The 14,886-nt window shown below is 44.8% G+C and overlaps 1 protein-coding gene across 1 annotated transcript in view; it reads right to left on the bottom strand.

The window, feature by feature from the left end:
* Positions 1-8,800, bottom strand: part of NINL (ninein like) — a 58,555-nt gene extending 49,755 nt beyond the window's left edge. The window contains exons 1-2 of the mRNA XM_052651217.1: positions 8,618-8,800; positions 567-663 (exon numbers count right to left, since the gene is read on the bottom strand). Of these exons, the coding sequence (XP_052507177.1) occupies positions 567-663; positions 8,618-8,800 (280 nt within the window). The remainder of the gene's footprint in view (positions 1-566; positions 664-8,617) is intronic.
* Between the last annotated feature and the right edge of the window lie 6,086 nt (positions 8,801-14,886).

Genomic DNA, 14,886 nt, shown 5'->3' with positions numbered 1-14,886 from the left:
GAGTTTGAGTGAACTCCGGGAGTTGGTGATTGACAGGGAGGCCTGGCGTGCTGCAATTCATGGGGTCGCAAAGAGTCGGACATGACTGAGAGACTGAACTGAACTGAACTCAACTGAAGGAGGCCATGGGCACCCCCAATCTTTAGCCAATGGGTCAGAAGCACAAGGTGATAAGCTGGGCTTGAGATTGTTGTCTGAAGGCAGTGCGGTCTTAGCCTGTGGGATCTGCAGCTGTGTCCAGGGAGACAGTGTCAGAATGGAGTTGAACTGCAGGACACCCAGTTGGTGTTGCAAAATGGCCTGTTGCAGGAGAAACTACAGAGATCTAGTGACCAGAAGTGCCAGGGTATGCAGAGAAATTTTGTGCAGTGCAGAGGAAAACACAGGACTTTTCCCTTACAGAACCACTGAACAAAAAAGGAAGCCAAAGAAGAAAAAACCCAGGTGCTGGTCCCAGTCCATGCAGCTGGGGAACAGACCTGCTGCCTTGTTCAGGTACAACATCACACTCCAGAAGTCACAGAATCACAGAAAGAGACGTAAGGAAGACCAGAAAGGCCTCTTACCTGACTCCAAAGACCCACTGTCTTCATCTGAGGAAGCAAGACCAGCCTGTGATGACAACACAGCCACAAAACCGTCCTTAAATTCCTCGAAGTTAACCTGTGAATTTGAGAAAAGCGGTCAACACTGCTTTTCTACAGGCCACATACGTAACACACTGGGCTTTGAGGTTTTCTCAGATGGAAGATCTTATATTGCCTTCAGCACTGAGGACATTTGTTTTTTCAAATAGTTCAGTTCAGTTCAGTCGCTCAGCCGTGTCCAACTCTTTGCGACCCCAAGAATCGCAGCACGCCAGGCCTCCCTGTTCATCACCAACTCCCGGAGTTCACTCAAACTCACGTCCATTGAGTTGGTGATGCCATCCAGCCATCTCATCCTCTGTCGTCCCCTTCTCCTCCTGCCCCCAATCCCTCCAAGCGTCACAGTCTTTTCCAATGAGTCAACTCCTCACATGAGGTGGCCAAAGTACTGGAGTTTCAGCTTTAGCATGATTCCTTCCAAAGAATACCCAGGACCGATCTCCTTTAGAATGTGACTGGTTGGATCTCCTTGCAAATATTTACTGAAGGTTTAAAAAAACCTGAAGACATAGTAAGGCAATTAAGAGTGAATCGTATATAGCTTTTATTATGTTGAGGTATGTTCCTTCTATTCCTGCTTTCTGGAGAATTTATCATAAATGGATGTTGAATTTTGTCAAAGGCTTTCTCTGCATCTATTGAGATAATCATATGGCTTTTATTTTTTAATTTGTTAATCTGGTGAATTACATTGATTGATTTGTGGATATTGAAGAATCCTTGCATCCCTGGGATAAAGCCCACTTGGTCATGGTGTATGATCTTTTTAATGTGTTGTTGGACTTTGATTGCTAGAATTTTGTTAAGGATTTTTGCATCTATGTTCATCAGTGATATTGGCTGCAGTTTTCTTTTTTTTGTGGCATCTTTGTCAGGTTTTGGTATTAGGGTGATGGTGACCTCATAGAATGAGTCTGGAAGTTTACCTTCCTCTGCAATTTTCTGGAAGAGTTTGAGTAGGATAGGTGTTAGCTCTTCTCGAAATTTTTGGTAGAATTCAGCCGTGAAGCCGTCTGGACCTGGGCTTCTGTTTACTAGAAGATTTCTGATTACAGTTTCAATTTCCATGCTTGTGATGGATCTTTTAAGATTTTCCATCTCTTCCTGGTTCAGTTTTGGAAAGTTGTATTTTTCTAAGAATTTGTGCATTTCTTCCACGTTGTCCATTTTATTGGCATATAATTGCTGATAGTAGTCTCTTATGATCCTTTGGATTTCTGTGTTGTTTGTTGTGATCTCTCCATTTTCATTTCTAATTTTATTGATTTGATTTTTCTCCCTTTGTTTCTTGATGAGTCTGGCTAATGGTTTGCCAATTTTATTTATCCTTTCAAAGTACCAGCTTTTGGCTTTGTTGATTTTTGCTATGGTCTCTTTTGTTTCTTTTGCATTTATTTCTGCCCTAATTTTTAAGATTTCTTTCCTTCTACTAACCCTGGGGTTCTCCATTTCTTCCTTTTCTAGTTGCTTTAGGTGTAGAGTTAGGTTATTTATTTGACTTTTTTCTTGTTTCTTGAGGTATGCCTGTATTGCTATGAACTTTCCCCTTGGCACTGCTTTTATAGTGTCCCACAGGTTTTGGGTTGTTGTGTTTTCATTTTCATTCGTTTCTATGCATATTTTGATTTCTTTTTTGATTTCTTCTGTGATTTGTTGGTTATTCAGCAGCGTGTTGTTTAGCCTCCATATGTTGCAATTTTTAATAGTTCTTCTCCTGTAATTAAGATCTAATCTTACTGCATTGTGGTCAGAAAAGATGCTTGGAATGATTTCGATTTTTTTGAATTTACCAAGGCTAGATTTAAGGCCCAGGATGTGATCTATCCTGGAGAAGGTTCCGTGTGCACTTGAGAAAAAGGTGAAATTCATTGTTTTGGGGTGAAATGTCCTATAGATATCAATTAGGTCTAACTGGTCTATTGTATCATTTAAAGTTTGTGTTTCTTTGTTAATTTTCTGTTTAGTTGATCTATCCATAGGTGTGAATGGGGTATTAAAGTCTCCCACTAGAACACTTTCTAACACCGCACACAAAAATAAACTCAAAATGGATTAAAGATCTAAACATAAGACCAGAAACTATAAAACTCCTAGAGGAGAACAGAGGCAAAACACTCTCTGACATAAATCACAGCAGGATCCTCTATGACCCACCTCCCAGAATATTGGAAATAAAAGCAAAAATAAACAAATGGGACCTAATTAAAATTAAAAGCTTCTGCACAACAAAGGAAACTATAAGCAAGGTGAAAATACAGCCTTCAGAATGGGAGAAAATAATAGCAAATGAAGCAACTGACAAACAACTAATCTCAAAAATATACAAGCAACTCCTGCAGCTCAATTCCAGAAAATAAACAACCCAATCAAAAAATGGGCCAAAGAGCTAAACAGGCATTTCTCCAAAGAAGACATAGAGATGGCTAACAAACACATGAAAAGATGCTCAACATCACTCATTATCAGAGAAATGCAAATCAAAACCACAAAGAGGTACCATTTCACACCAGTGAGAATGACTGCCGTCGAAAGTCTACAAGCAATAAATGCTGGAGAGGGTGTGGAAAAAAGGGAACCCTCTGACACTGTTGGTGGGAATGCAAACTAGTACAGCCACTATGGAGAACAGTGTGGAGATTCCTTAAAAAACTGGAAATAGAACTGCCTTATGACCGAGCAATCCCACTGCTGGGCATACACACCAAGGAAACCAGTATTGAAAGAGACACGTGTACCCCAATGTTCATCACAGCACTGTTTATAATAGCCAGGACATGGAAACAACCTAGATGTCCATCAGCAGATGAATGGATAACAAAGCTGTGGTACATATACACAATGGAGTATTACTCAGCCATTAAAAAGAATACATTTGAATCAGTTCTAATGAGGTGGATGAAACTGGAGCCTATTATACAGAGTGAAGTAAGCCAGAAAGAAAAACACTTATATAGTATACTAATGCATATATATGGAATTTAGAAAGATGGTCACGATAACCCTGTATGCGAGACAGCAAAAGAGACACAGATGCATAGAACAGTCTTTTGGACTCTGTGGGAGAGGGAGAGAGTGGGATGATTTGGGAGAATGGCATTGAAACATGTATAACATCATATAAGAAACGAATCGCCAGTCCAGGTTTGATGCAGGATACAGGATGCTTGGGGCTGGTGCACTGGGATGACCCAGAGGGATGGTACGGGGAGGGAGGAGGGAGGGGGGTTCAGCATGGGGAACATGTGTATACCTGTGGCGGATTTATGCTGATGTCTGGCAAAACCAATACAAATTGTAAAGTAATTAGCCTCCAATTAAAATAAATAAATTTAAATTAAAAAAAAAAAGAGTGAATCATAAGCCCTTCACCAAAAAACACTATTAACAACTCCATAAAAGGAAATTAGATAACATAGTTAGAAAAAAGGTACAGAAAAGAGGTGTCTCATGACCACAAACATTAACACATAAAGAAATATGCATGCCTTCACTACCCACCAAGAAAGAGAACGTGCCAGCACCTAGGCTAGTCCTCCACCAAGGCTCCTTTCCGGATTAAATCCCCCGCCCCTACACTGGAGGGAGAAAAAAGCTCTGAACAGTCACACATATGTCCTAAGAGTTTCTCTGGAGTATACACACCTAAGAATGGGATTGCTGGGTCACAGAATATACATTCATATCCTCTCAGTATATTGAATCTTTTGTCACTATACAATGCTGACCCTCTTCAGTTCAGTAATGCTTTTTACCCTAGAGACTAGCTTTCTTGTGGAGCTTAAAAGTTTCATATTAACCAGTTTTAATCCTCTTCAGGGACAACACAAAGCCTGTCTGATATTTTTGTGCCTTTGTTATCATTTATTTTAACTCCTTACAAGGTATTTTTGTTTTATATAGTCAATGTTCATTTAGAATTATTCAAATAGTTTCCGATTTGTTTTTCATTTCTTCCTTCATTTCCAACCTTCTGCCTGGGATAGTTTTCCATCTATTTGAAATAGATCTTTGAGACTTACGTGTTTTCTTAAGTCTGCTGGTGCTAAGCTCTTTTAGTGTGATTGTCTGAAATGTTTTAATTTCACTTTGATTCTTTTTCAGCAAAAACATAATTTATTAAAGAATATTGGAAATGATCCAGATGCGCCTAAAGAAAATGGGTAAATAAACTGTGATTCAGTCAGACAATGAAAGATGACAACAGGGGAAATAAAAAACACTGACAGAGACGACATATTGACCCTGACCTACACTATCTGAATATAGACTGCAGACACAACACTGAGTGAAAGGACCAGAGTATGCACTGGGCATGCGCTGTATATATCCATCCACCTGTGTGAAGGTCAGAAATAGGCGAACAAATCGATGCTGTTCTCATCAAGACAGTGGTAACTGTTGGGGCCAGAGGGACCACAGGGGCACCTGAGGAGGGATGCAGGATGCTGGGGGCCCAGGTATGCTTGGAATGGATGTTCGCTGAGCTGCACACTTCCCAACTCTTTTCTCTACCTGTGCTTCACCTGAAGTCACACAGAACGAAATCAACGCAAGAGATACTTGGAGGTCAAAATGTCACCGGTATGTGCTAGAAAAGCAGGCCTGGGGCTATAGGTCCAAGTACGCTTCCCACCCCTGGCACAGAACTTGAATGAGCACAATTCTATTGCTGCCTCTGAGCACTAAACGCAGCTGTTGGCTGTGGAACGTCTCTGCCTGGGTTACACACGTATCAGACTTGAAGGTGGACTACTTATATGTGTGTTTATTTTCTGGCTCCCCAACTAGCACGTGGTCTCATGGCTGACACACTGTAAATATTCAACAAATATCTATTGGATGTGTTGGTCTCTATATCCTTTCAAAACTGAGCAGAATTCACCTTCTCAAGGAGACATTCTTTCACCTTTCTTCTTTTAAAAAAAAAAAACAACGTTCTATTGATTCATTTTTGGCTGTGCTCGGTCTTTGTTGCTGCATGCAGGCTTTCTTCATTTGTGGCGAGTGGGGACTACTCTTCCTTGTGGTGTATGGACTTACCATTCTAGTAGCCCTCACTGGAAGGTGGGCGTGAATTTGCTAAACTGCTAATATGACAATGTCTGAAGCCTCTTCTCTCTTTTTTAGGAGGATGCATCAATTTCATCAGGTGGATCTATTAATTTATCGTTTCCAGTCACAAGTCATGTCCAACTTTTTGCGACCCCATGGACTGCAACACACCAGGCTTCCCTTGTCCCTCACCATCTCCCAGAGTTTGCCCAAGTTCATGTCATTTCGGTGATGCCATCCAACCATCTCATTCTCTGTTGTCCCCTTCTCCTCCCTACCCTTAATCTTTCCCGGCATCAGAGTCTTTTCCAATGAGTTGGCTCTTCCCATCAGTGGCCAGAGTACTGGAGCTTTAGCTTCAGCATCAGTCCTTCCAATGAATATTCCAGGTTGATTTCCTTTAGGATCGACTGGTTTGATCTCCTTTTGATTCAAAAATCTTCTCCAGCACCACAATTCAAAAGCATCAATTCTTTGCCACTCAGCCTTCTTTATGATTCAACTCTCACATCCATACATGACTGCTGGAAAAACCACTGCTTTGACTATATGGACCTTAACGAATCTCATATTGAAAAGGCTGTATCCAGACTTTTGCCATGTGGATCAATACTAGCAAGAGTATTCTTGCATAGCTTTCATCTCACAGAGATATTATATTGCTTTCATTTTACACTCCTAGCTTCTAGATGTTGCCTAGCACATAAGAAGTGCTCAAAAATACTTGTTGAGGGACTTCCCTGGTAGTCCAGTGGCTGAGACTCCAAGCTCCCAATGCAGGGGACCCAGCTCCACTGCTGGTCAGGGAACCAGATCTCACACGTCACAGCTAAGAGTTCAAATGCCCCAACTAAAGAGCCCACATGTCGCAGGGAAGACGGGTGCAGCTAAATAAATGAATAAATATTAAAAAAAAAAAAAAAACACCACCTTGTTGACTGCATGGGAGCAGAATGAAACGGCCATTTTGTCTGATCCAATCTCAGATTTCTTTTGCGTCTTTGATAATACTTATCAGCTTTCTTTCGAGCCATCAAACAGGAGGGGATTTGGGAATTCTCTGGTGGTTCAGTGGTTAGGACTCTGCACTCTCACAGCCAAGAGCCCAGGTTCAACCCCTCGTTGGGGAACTAAGATCCTACAAGCTGTGTAGCATTACCAAAAAAAAAAAAACAGGAGGGAACATGATGGCTGAGTGTGCTGCTGTTTTATCTGATACCATTTGACTGTGTTTCTGTGTCCTCTCCCATCACAGCTCACAAAAGGAGGAAGGGCCAGGATAAAAAACACCAAGGAAACCAGATAACCTGTTTACGCTGTTTTAACCAGTGTTGATTTTCACAAATGTGCCTTTTGCTCACCTAGCCCTCGAATACAATTCCTGGTGATATCAAGAGGGGCTAGACATGAGCGATCAAAATCACACCCAGTTTTTTTTTTCCCCAGCCACACCATGAATGACGTGTGGCGTCTCAGTTCACCAGCCAGGGATGGAACAAGCTCCCCCTGCAATGGAAGCACGGAGTCTTAACCGCTGGACCACGAGGGAGTTCCCACACCTGAGGCTTAAGTCCATAAAGAAACAGCAGTAGAGGGGAAAGTGACCGAGCAGGGTGAGGTGGGTGTGTGAGGCAGAGTCCTCGCTGCAGGAGCAGCTCTGCTGACAGCACCGGCCACACGGGCTCTAGGGAAGTAACAGGAGTCAGATTCGCCTAGAAGCTCCCCCGGGGCCAGCAGGGAGGCGTTTTAGGTTGTTCTTCGTTTGTTTCTGCCCAAGAACCAACTCAGGCATCTTTCCAGGCTAGATTTTTTTTTCTCTTTCAAAATGAGACCAGTTTTATTGAGTGCTGTGGGGGGAAAATACTCTTCCTTCAAAGGTAAGATGACCAACACTATTACAGGTACTGCTTTTTTTTTTTTTTTTTTTGCAGTCTGTGGGATCTTAATTTCCAAACCAGGGATTGAACATGGGCCCCTGGCAGTGAAAGCCTAGATTCCTAATTACTGGACCACCAGGGAATTCCCAGGCACTGTTTTTAAAATGAACATGTGTACCTCCCTGATGGTCTAATGGTTAAGAATCTGCCTGCCAACGGAATGGACGTGGGGTTCGATCCCTGGTGTGAGTAGATCACTCATGCTGTGGAGCAACTAAGCCCAAGCACCACAACTATTGAGCCTGAACTCTCGAGCCAGGGCTCTGCAACAGGAGAAGCCACTGCAATGAGGAACGAAGAACAGCCCCCACTCGCTGCAACTGGAGAAAGCCTACCGGCAACAACGACCGAGGGCAGCCAAACGAAAAAAAATTCATTAATTACAAGCATAAAATGAATATGTTACATCTGGACACATTTAAGAAACAGGAACACTAAGACGCTTCTCACTGTTCCCGTCAGGACTAGAGAAAAGAACTCCATGCACACTTTCTTCCTATCTGGGACAGATACATTCAGAGGGCACCTCTGAAGGCAGGGAGCCTTCGTTCCTGCAATAGCAACGCGTGATGTTTTGTCCAGCTGCTGGACGAATTTCACGCTGGGCAATTTTATGAGACAATCTGCCTTGGAGGTACTTCGAAGCTGCCTCTGAATGACCCAGCACGTGAGCTGCACACAGATCACTGTGTTTTGTGAACCATCCATAACAACCTTCCACTCCCCAGACAAATCAGACATTAAATATCTTTTTGGAAAAATGGAACAAAAATCTCTGGAAGTTACTACGCTTAAAAAAGGGCAATCTTAAGAAACCTCTTTCTACAATACAAGAGTTCCATAAAAGGAAAAATAGCATCCCATTTCCTCCTAACTTTTGTTTGATGAATATCTCTAGTCAACTGGTGTTTCTCAGATGCCCACAGCTGTCACCACAGGCTCTCCATGCTTTTCTCTGCGAGAGTGAAGTCCAGTACCCACCCTGGCGAACTGGTTGTTTCCAAGAAGTGTGTGCAGAAGGACAGGCAGCTGTTTTTCTAGATGGAGCTTCAGGCAGAGCTGGGTCAGCTCCTCCCGGTCCAGGAAGCCTGTCCCCGTGGTGTCACAGCTGCTGTAGACGTCCCTAAGTTGCGAAACGTAGTGGTTCTCTTCCTCCTTGTCCATCCCATCGCAGGCCACGTGCAGGACAGGAAGACGCCGCGCCGTCGGACTGGCCCTCGCCTCCCTCCACTGTCCCGGGGCACTGGGCAGTGTGGCCCAGGCAGGGTAGGTGCTGGGGTGTGGGCACCAGGGTCTGCTCAGGGTGCGCGAGGCTGGAGGAGGTCAGTGAGGCTAGAGACGTGTTCGCAGGGAATCCGTCCTCTACTAGCTTGAAAAATCAGAAGTACTTTGTTCTGTTAAAAAAAAAAAAAAGTACCTAATATAGAATAATCAGAAAAAAAACAGGTAAGTATAAAGAAGACCAAAGTCATCCAAAATTTCATCACCTAAAAAAATATCATTATTACTATTTTGGCAAATATTCACTCTATGTTTTTCTCTATGCTCTTACACACAAGACCTGCTGGGCACCTGGCACTCCTGCCCTAAGATTCCGGTTGGGCAGAACTCAGGTGTGGGGCTGGAGGTCAGAGGGCACTGAAGGCCCTCTCAAGAGCAGTGACGAGCCAGCTCCATCCTGAGGGGGCTCACTGGATCGTAGCCCCCCCCCCCCCAATTCCACTCAAGAGCTGATTCAGGGGCAAGAGGACCCCCACCCTTGGCCCACTGTCACCCCGGTCATGCCAGCTTTGGACATCACAGTTGAGTCCTGGCCATTCAGAAATACTTCTTTTCCTCTCCTTTCTCTCATCCCTAGGAAACTGAGACCCTGACCCAACAGAGCAGGTGCTTTGTCTTCAGCCATCCAGGCATATGCCATCAGTGTGATTCGGACCAGCATTCTACAGGTCAGGCACAAAAGACCTTTCAGGTGACCTTTGCTAGGACACTTCCTAACCTCCATCCAAGGTAAGGGCCAGACTGGCTGGCGTCCCGGCCCTGCTCCCCGGCCGCCGGGGAGGAAACCCATGACGGGGGACACCCCCTCATCCCTCCACGCCGTGCTGCACCCCTCGAGGGATCAAGTGTGGGCGACCGACTGTCCTCGCCGTGGGCCGGGAGGGTCAGCTGGGTCCCTGGCGATCGCCTCCCCACTTCCTCGCTTCGTGGGTTGCTGCTGCCCCGGCTCCTTATGCTGGCTTTAGGCTTCCCAGGTGACGCTAGTGGTAAAGAACCTGTCTGTCAATGCAGGAGATATAATTATGAGATGTGTGTTGGATCCCTGGGTTGGGAAGATCCGCTGGAGAAGGAACTGGCTGCCCACTCCAGTATTCTTGCCTGGAGAATCCTCATGGACAGAGGAGCCTGGCATGCTACATACAGTCCAAGGGGTCACAAAGAGTCAGACACAACTGAAGTGACTTAAGCACAGCACAATACTGCTTTCAAAACGCTGGGGAAAATATTGGCAGAAAGGAGTCGCTGCTTCTGGTCACAGGAGCCCTCCTTCCGCCCCAGGATGGGAGTCTTTTTTCAGCCAAGATTCAACATGGCAAACCTCAGCGCTGAGATGGGCCAGGAAGGTTTGAAAAACTGAAAGGGTGCCTCCACCCGGGATATATGCTGGGGCTCAGGTCTGTACCACAACCACGCTGATGCCCCTGGCCTCCCCAGGACTCGAGAGTCCTAGAAAAGGGCTGGAGAAGTCACTGGACATTCTAAACACCTCGGAACTATGACATCTTTTCTACTGCGCTCATCATACCATGAATGACAGCAGAATCACCATCCTGCACGCGGGTCCCCAGGTTCCCAGCTGCTCAAATCCTATTTCCAGAAATGTTTCCCCTCCCTCCCTCCCAATGGGGAAAAGGGATCAACCCAAGCACAAAACAAGAAGGTGAGAAGAAGAAGGGCTTTACCCTGTCCCTCCCATTAGGGAGCCAGGGGTATATTATCCGACTCTGTTCAGACTCCCCAGCCTGTGTATGGGGGCAAAGAACACTGTCCCCTAGAATCCCCACGCAGGACCCTGGAAGGGAGACAGAGGGGACCCTCAGGTGCGGTCCAGTGTCCTGCACTGCCCACCCTTGGCACCCAGGCCTACTCACCCGTGAAGTGCAGGCCTCACAGCCAAGTGGTCCTTATAAATAATAGAACGTCCAAGGCCCTCTTCAGTTTCTCTCTTCACCCAAGCTAAATTATTTAATCCTTTCTGGATTCTACAAATACATAAAGGTCCGTGCATGGAAACCACCAGAAAGCCCAGCCACATTCAACGTTCCAGATAAAGAGGAGCCTTTGGCTTATCCCGGTTTGATTCTTTTGAAGTTGGAATCTGTAGATTCTCAGTAATATGAATGCTATAAAACTTTATTTAAAATTGGAGCATAAACTTTGCCACCAGGTGAGGCAAAAACCCTTGTTTTCATCCTGGGGAGAAAAACCTGCCCTCAAACAAACTGAATACCAGTTAAGAAACAGTGGTTGACCCGCACTCTGCAGGACCGCGCAGCCCTCTGGAGGCCGTGAGGGAAGGTGTAGGTTTCCATTTAACCGGAGCACAGCGATGAAGGAATTTAATCCGTGGCCCTGGAAACCTGCTGGGTATCAAGACAGGGAGAAGGACTATGGCCTCTCACAAGCAGCTGGGTGTGCTGTGTGGAACCAGAGCATTGCAACCCAGAACAACTCCAAACAAGGTCCTCCAAAAAACCCTGTAAAAGCGTGCTGACCCAGAACAAGCAGCACCAAGGTCGCATTCTAGATGGCATGTTCTGTGTCTCGAGAGTATGTTACAACTCTGATTAAATATTGAAGCCCAGCCTTGAGTTCCAGAAGAGTAGGTCTGGGCACCATGTCAAATAGCCTTGGGATTGGTAATCAAACTTCACACTTCAGCAGTTCTGAGCTTTAAGGATTAATCTCTGCATTAGCTGTTTTCATGGCTTTTTTTCTTATTTTTCATTCACTTACTTTGCCAAGGTCAGCCCTATCTCAGCGATAAAGCTTGAGAGGCCATCACTTTCATCAAAGGGATTTTCCAATTCCAACAATATAAAAATAAGCTGATGCATCATTTAATTGGCAATTAATATAGTCTTTGTTCTTCCTACAAAGTAGGTATTTAGACTGGGCAAACACTTTGCACTTCCTAAAGTTATTTATTTTATTTTTTTTAATTTATTTGGCTGCACCAGGTATTAGCTGTGGCACGTGGGAATTTTTAGTTGCAGCATTTGGGATCTGGTTCCCTGATCAGGGATCGAACTCAGGCAGCCTGGAATTGGGAGCAGAGAGTCTTAGCCACTGGACCACCAGGGAAGTCTCCCTAAAGATTTTTATAATCACATGTACTTATATTCATGCTGGGATTATAGCCATAGACCCAGTGGTTATAAAACATCTAATTAGTTGGTTATATACATGAGGTTGTCCACATAAGGTTCTACATATAAAAATGAGCTTCTCTATGTGTATCACTATATGTATGCAAATACAGAAAACCTTACTCTCAGTATCAATATCAGGTTCTACCTTAAATTCAACTAGAAAATTCTACCATAAAGAAAGCAATAGTTTCTCTTCTTTACTAAAAGTAGCCAGTAACAGTGTAGAAGAAATGACAGAACTGGAATACTACAATTTTGAATCCCTAGTGTCATAGCTGATAGGGTACAGATCATCAGTGTATGAGTAAAAACAGTTGTGGGGGGGACTTCCCTGGTGGTCCAGGGGTTAAGCCTCCTAATGCAGGGGGCACATGCCACATTGCAAGGCCAAAAAAATTTTTAAATGAGAAACACTGGGGAACGGTGACGTCATGCAAAGTGGTAGGGGAGGAAACTCCACCAGGGCAAAACTGAGCAATAAAGAGGGACTGGAAGGAACTATTTGAAACTCTAGAACCAGATCAGACACAGCAAGGTGGTGAAAACAGGCTGCTGATCTTTGTAAGAGGCAGGTGAGCAGGAGCCAGTCACTACCCTCGACGCCGTGGGGACCGGAGCCATGAGGACAGCGGCCCAAAGTCCTTTGGCTGGAGCCAGAGCGGGCAATCTGGACCATGTCACCCAAGACCTGGACTGTGTGTTTCGTTGGTGACTGAGGACCTGGAGCAGATTCTGGCCTTGGGGTCAGCCTCCTTGGGCTGCAGGAGCTTCCTGCAGAGCATCTCTGTTATTGCTGTTCAGTCACTCAGTCATGCCTGACTCTTTGTGACCCCATGGACTGTAGTCTCCAGGCTCTTCTGCCCATGGGATTTTACTGGCAAGAATACTAGAGTGGGTTGCCATTTCCCTCTCCAGGGGATCTTCCTGACCCAGGGAGCCTGTGTCTCCTGCGTTGGCAGGCGGGTTCTTTATCACTGAGTCACAAGGGAAGCCCTCAGAGCATCCAGGAGACGGCTAAGACGAACAGGAAGACTTTGCGGGGCAGGCCTTTGTCAGGTCACTGACTGGCTGCAGACATCGCAGAATGGAAACGTCAGTCACCACCCCCAACAAAGAACACACTTTGCAAAAACAGCTTAGAAAAGTCACAAAGACAACTGTAGTCCTCAACTAATAAAAATCATTCATGTCTGAGGTGTGGGAGAATCCGAATGTCCAGATTTCAACAAAAACTTAGAGAGCATACAAAGACACACACATACTGGAGTCTTTTTACAGTAGAATTTCTTTTTTACTTAAGGCAGTGTGGTCCACTTAATTTTTTTTTGTCTGCACTTCACGGCTTGTGAGATCTTAGGTCCCTGACCAGGGATAGAACCTGATCCCACTGCAATGGAAGCACAGAGTCCTAACTGCTAGACTGTCAGGGAATTCCCTCTACTAGAATTTCTAAATTTAACTCTCTGCACTTCTACCCAAATATTAAACAGCAGTTGCACGGATTAAGCAGTGATGAATTTTCCTTCTGAAGGAACCACAGCGAGTGCAATGGACTTCCGATTCTAAAGACCCCCAAAATAACTTTTACACAGTTTAATCATTGCTGTCCAATCTCCCTCAACATGATGACTTTTTTCAAGGTTAAAAAAAAATTATTTAATGGGAGGATTTACAATATTGTAGTGGTTTTTGCCCTACATAGACATGAATCTGCCACGGGTGCATATGTGTCCTCCCATCCTGAACCCCAGTCCCACCTCCCTCCCCACCCCGTCCCTGTAGGTTGTCCCAGAGCACTGGCTCTGAGTGTCCACTGTCCTGCTTCATGCAGCAAACTTGATCTGGTCATCTATTTTACATATGGTAATGCACATGTTTCAGTGCTATTCTCTCAAATCATCCCACCTCACCTTTTCCCACACAGTTCAAAAGTCTGTTATTTAATCTGTGTCTCTTTTGCTGCCTTGCATATAAGATCGTCATTACCGTCTTTCTAAATTCCATTTATGTGCATTAGTATACTGTATTGCTGTTTCTCTGACTTACTTCACTCTGTATAATGGGCTCCAGTTTCATCTACCTCATTAGAACTGACTCTAATGTGCTCCTTTTTATAGCTAAGTAATATTCCATTGTGTCTATGTATTACAACTTCCTTGTCCATTCATCTGCTGATGGACATGTAGGTTGCTTCCACGTCCGAGCTATTGTAAACAGTGCTGCGATGAACACTGGGGCACGTGTGTCTCTTTCAGTTCTGGTTTCCTCGGTGTGTATCCCCAGCAGTGGGATTGCTGGGTCATATGGCAGTTCAATACAATGAATTTTTAAAGACATCTGTCATCTAGCTGCATTTGTTATAGCAGATGGACAGTAAACCAATGTAGCACGTAACAGCTCATGATCTCAGTGAGTATAAACCTGCATTTTCAACCCCGAGCAGGTCCGGCAGGCACGGTCCACCCTTGCTGTCCTCCTCACGTGGACTCTTGTTGGCTGTTTTAGGAATGGTTTCTGTAACCTTGTTATTCAATCCAGATTTCCCAAGGATAACCTACTTTGCCTGTGACCCTCAATCTGAGAATAATGTTACAGAATATCAGAGTCAGAAAAGGGTGGTCCCAAAGGGTGCCATTCAATCACCCCATTTCACACATGAGGACCTGATATCGTACACTTAAGCACAGAGGTAGATTTCCTCAGTCGGCTGAAGAACGTGGATGGAGCGGACAAGCGCGAAGGCAGGCTGGGAAGGGAGCCTCTCCTGCCACTCCAAGTGTGCGGTGCTTCCTTAGCCTCAAGGTGAGACCCTCTATC

Source organism: Budorcas taxicolor, chromosome 13, assembly GCF_023091745.1.
Source record: "Budorcas taxicolor isolate Tak-1 chromosome 13, Takin1.1, whole genome shotgun sequence".
NCBI lineage: Eukaryota > Metazoa > Chordata > Mammalia > Artiodactyla > Bovidae > Budorcas > Budorcas taxicolor.
This window is presented reverse-complemented; position numbering and strand designations above follow the sequence as displayed.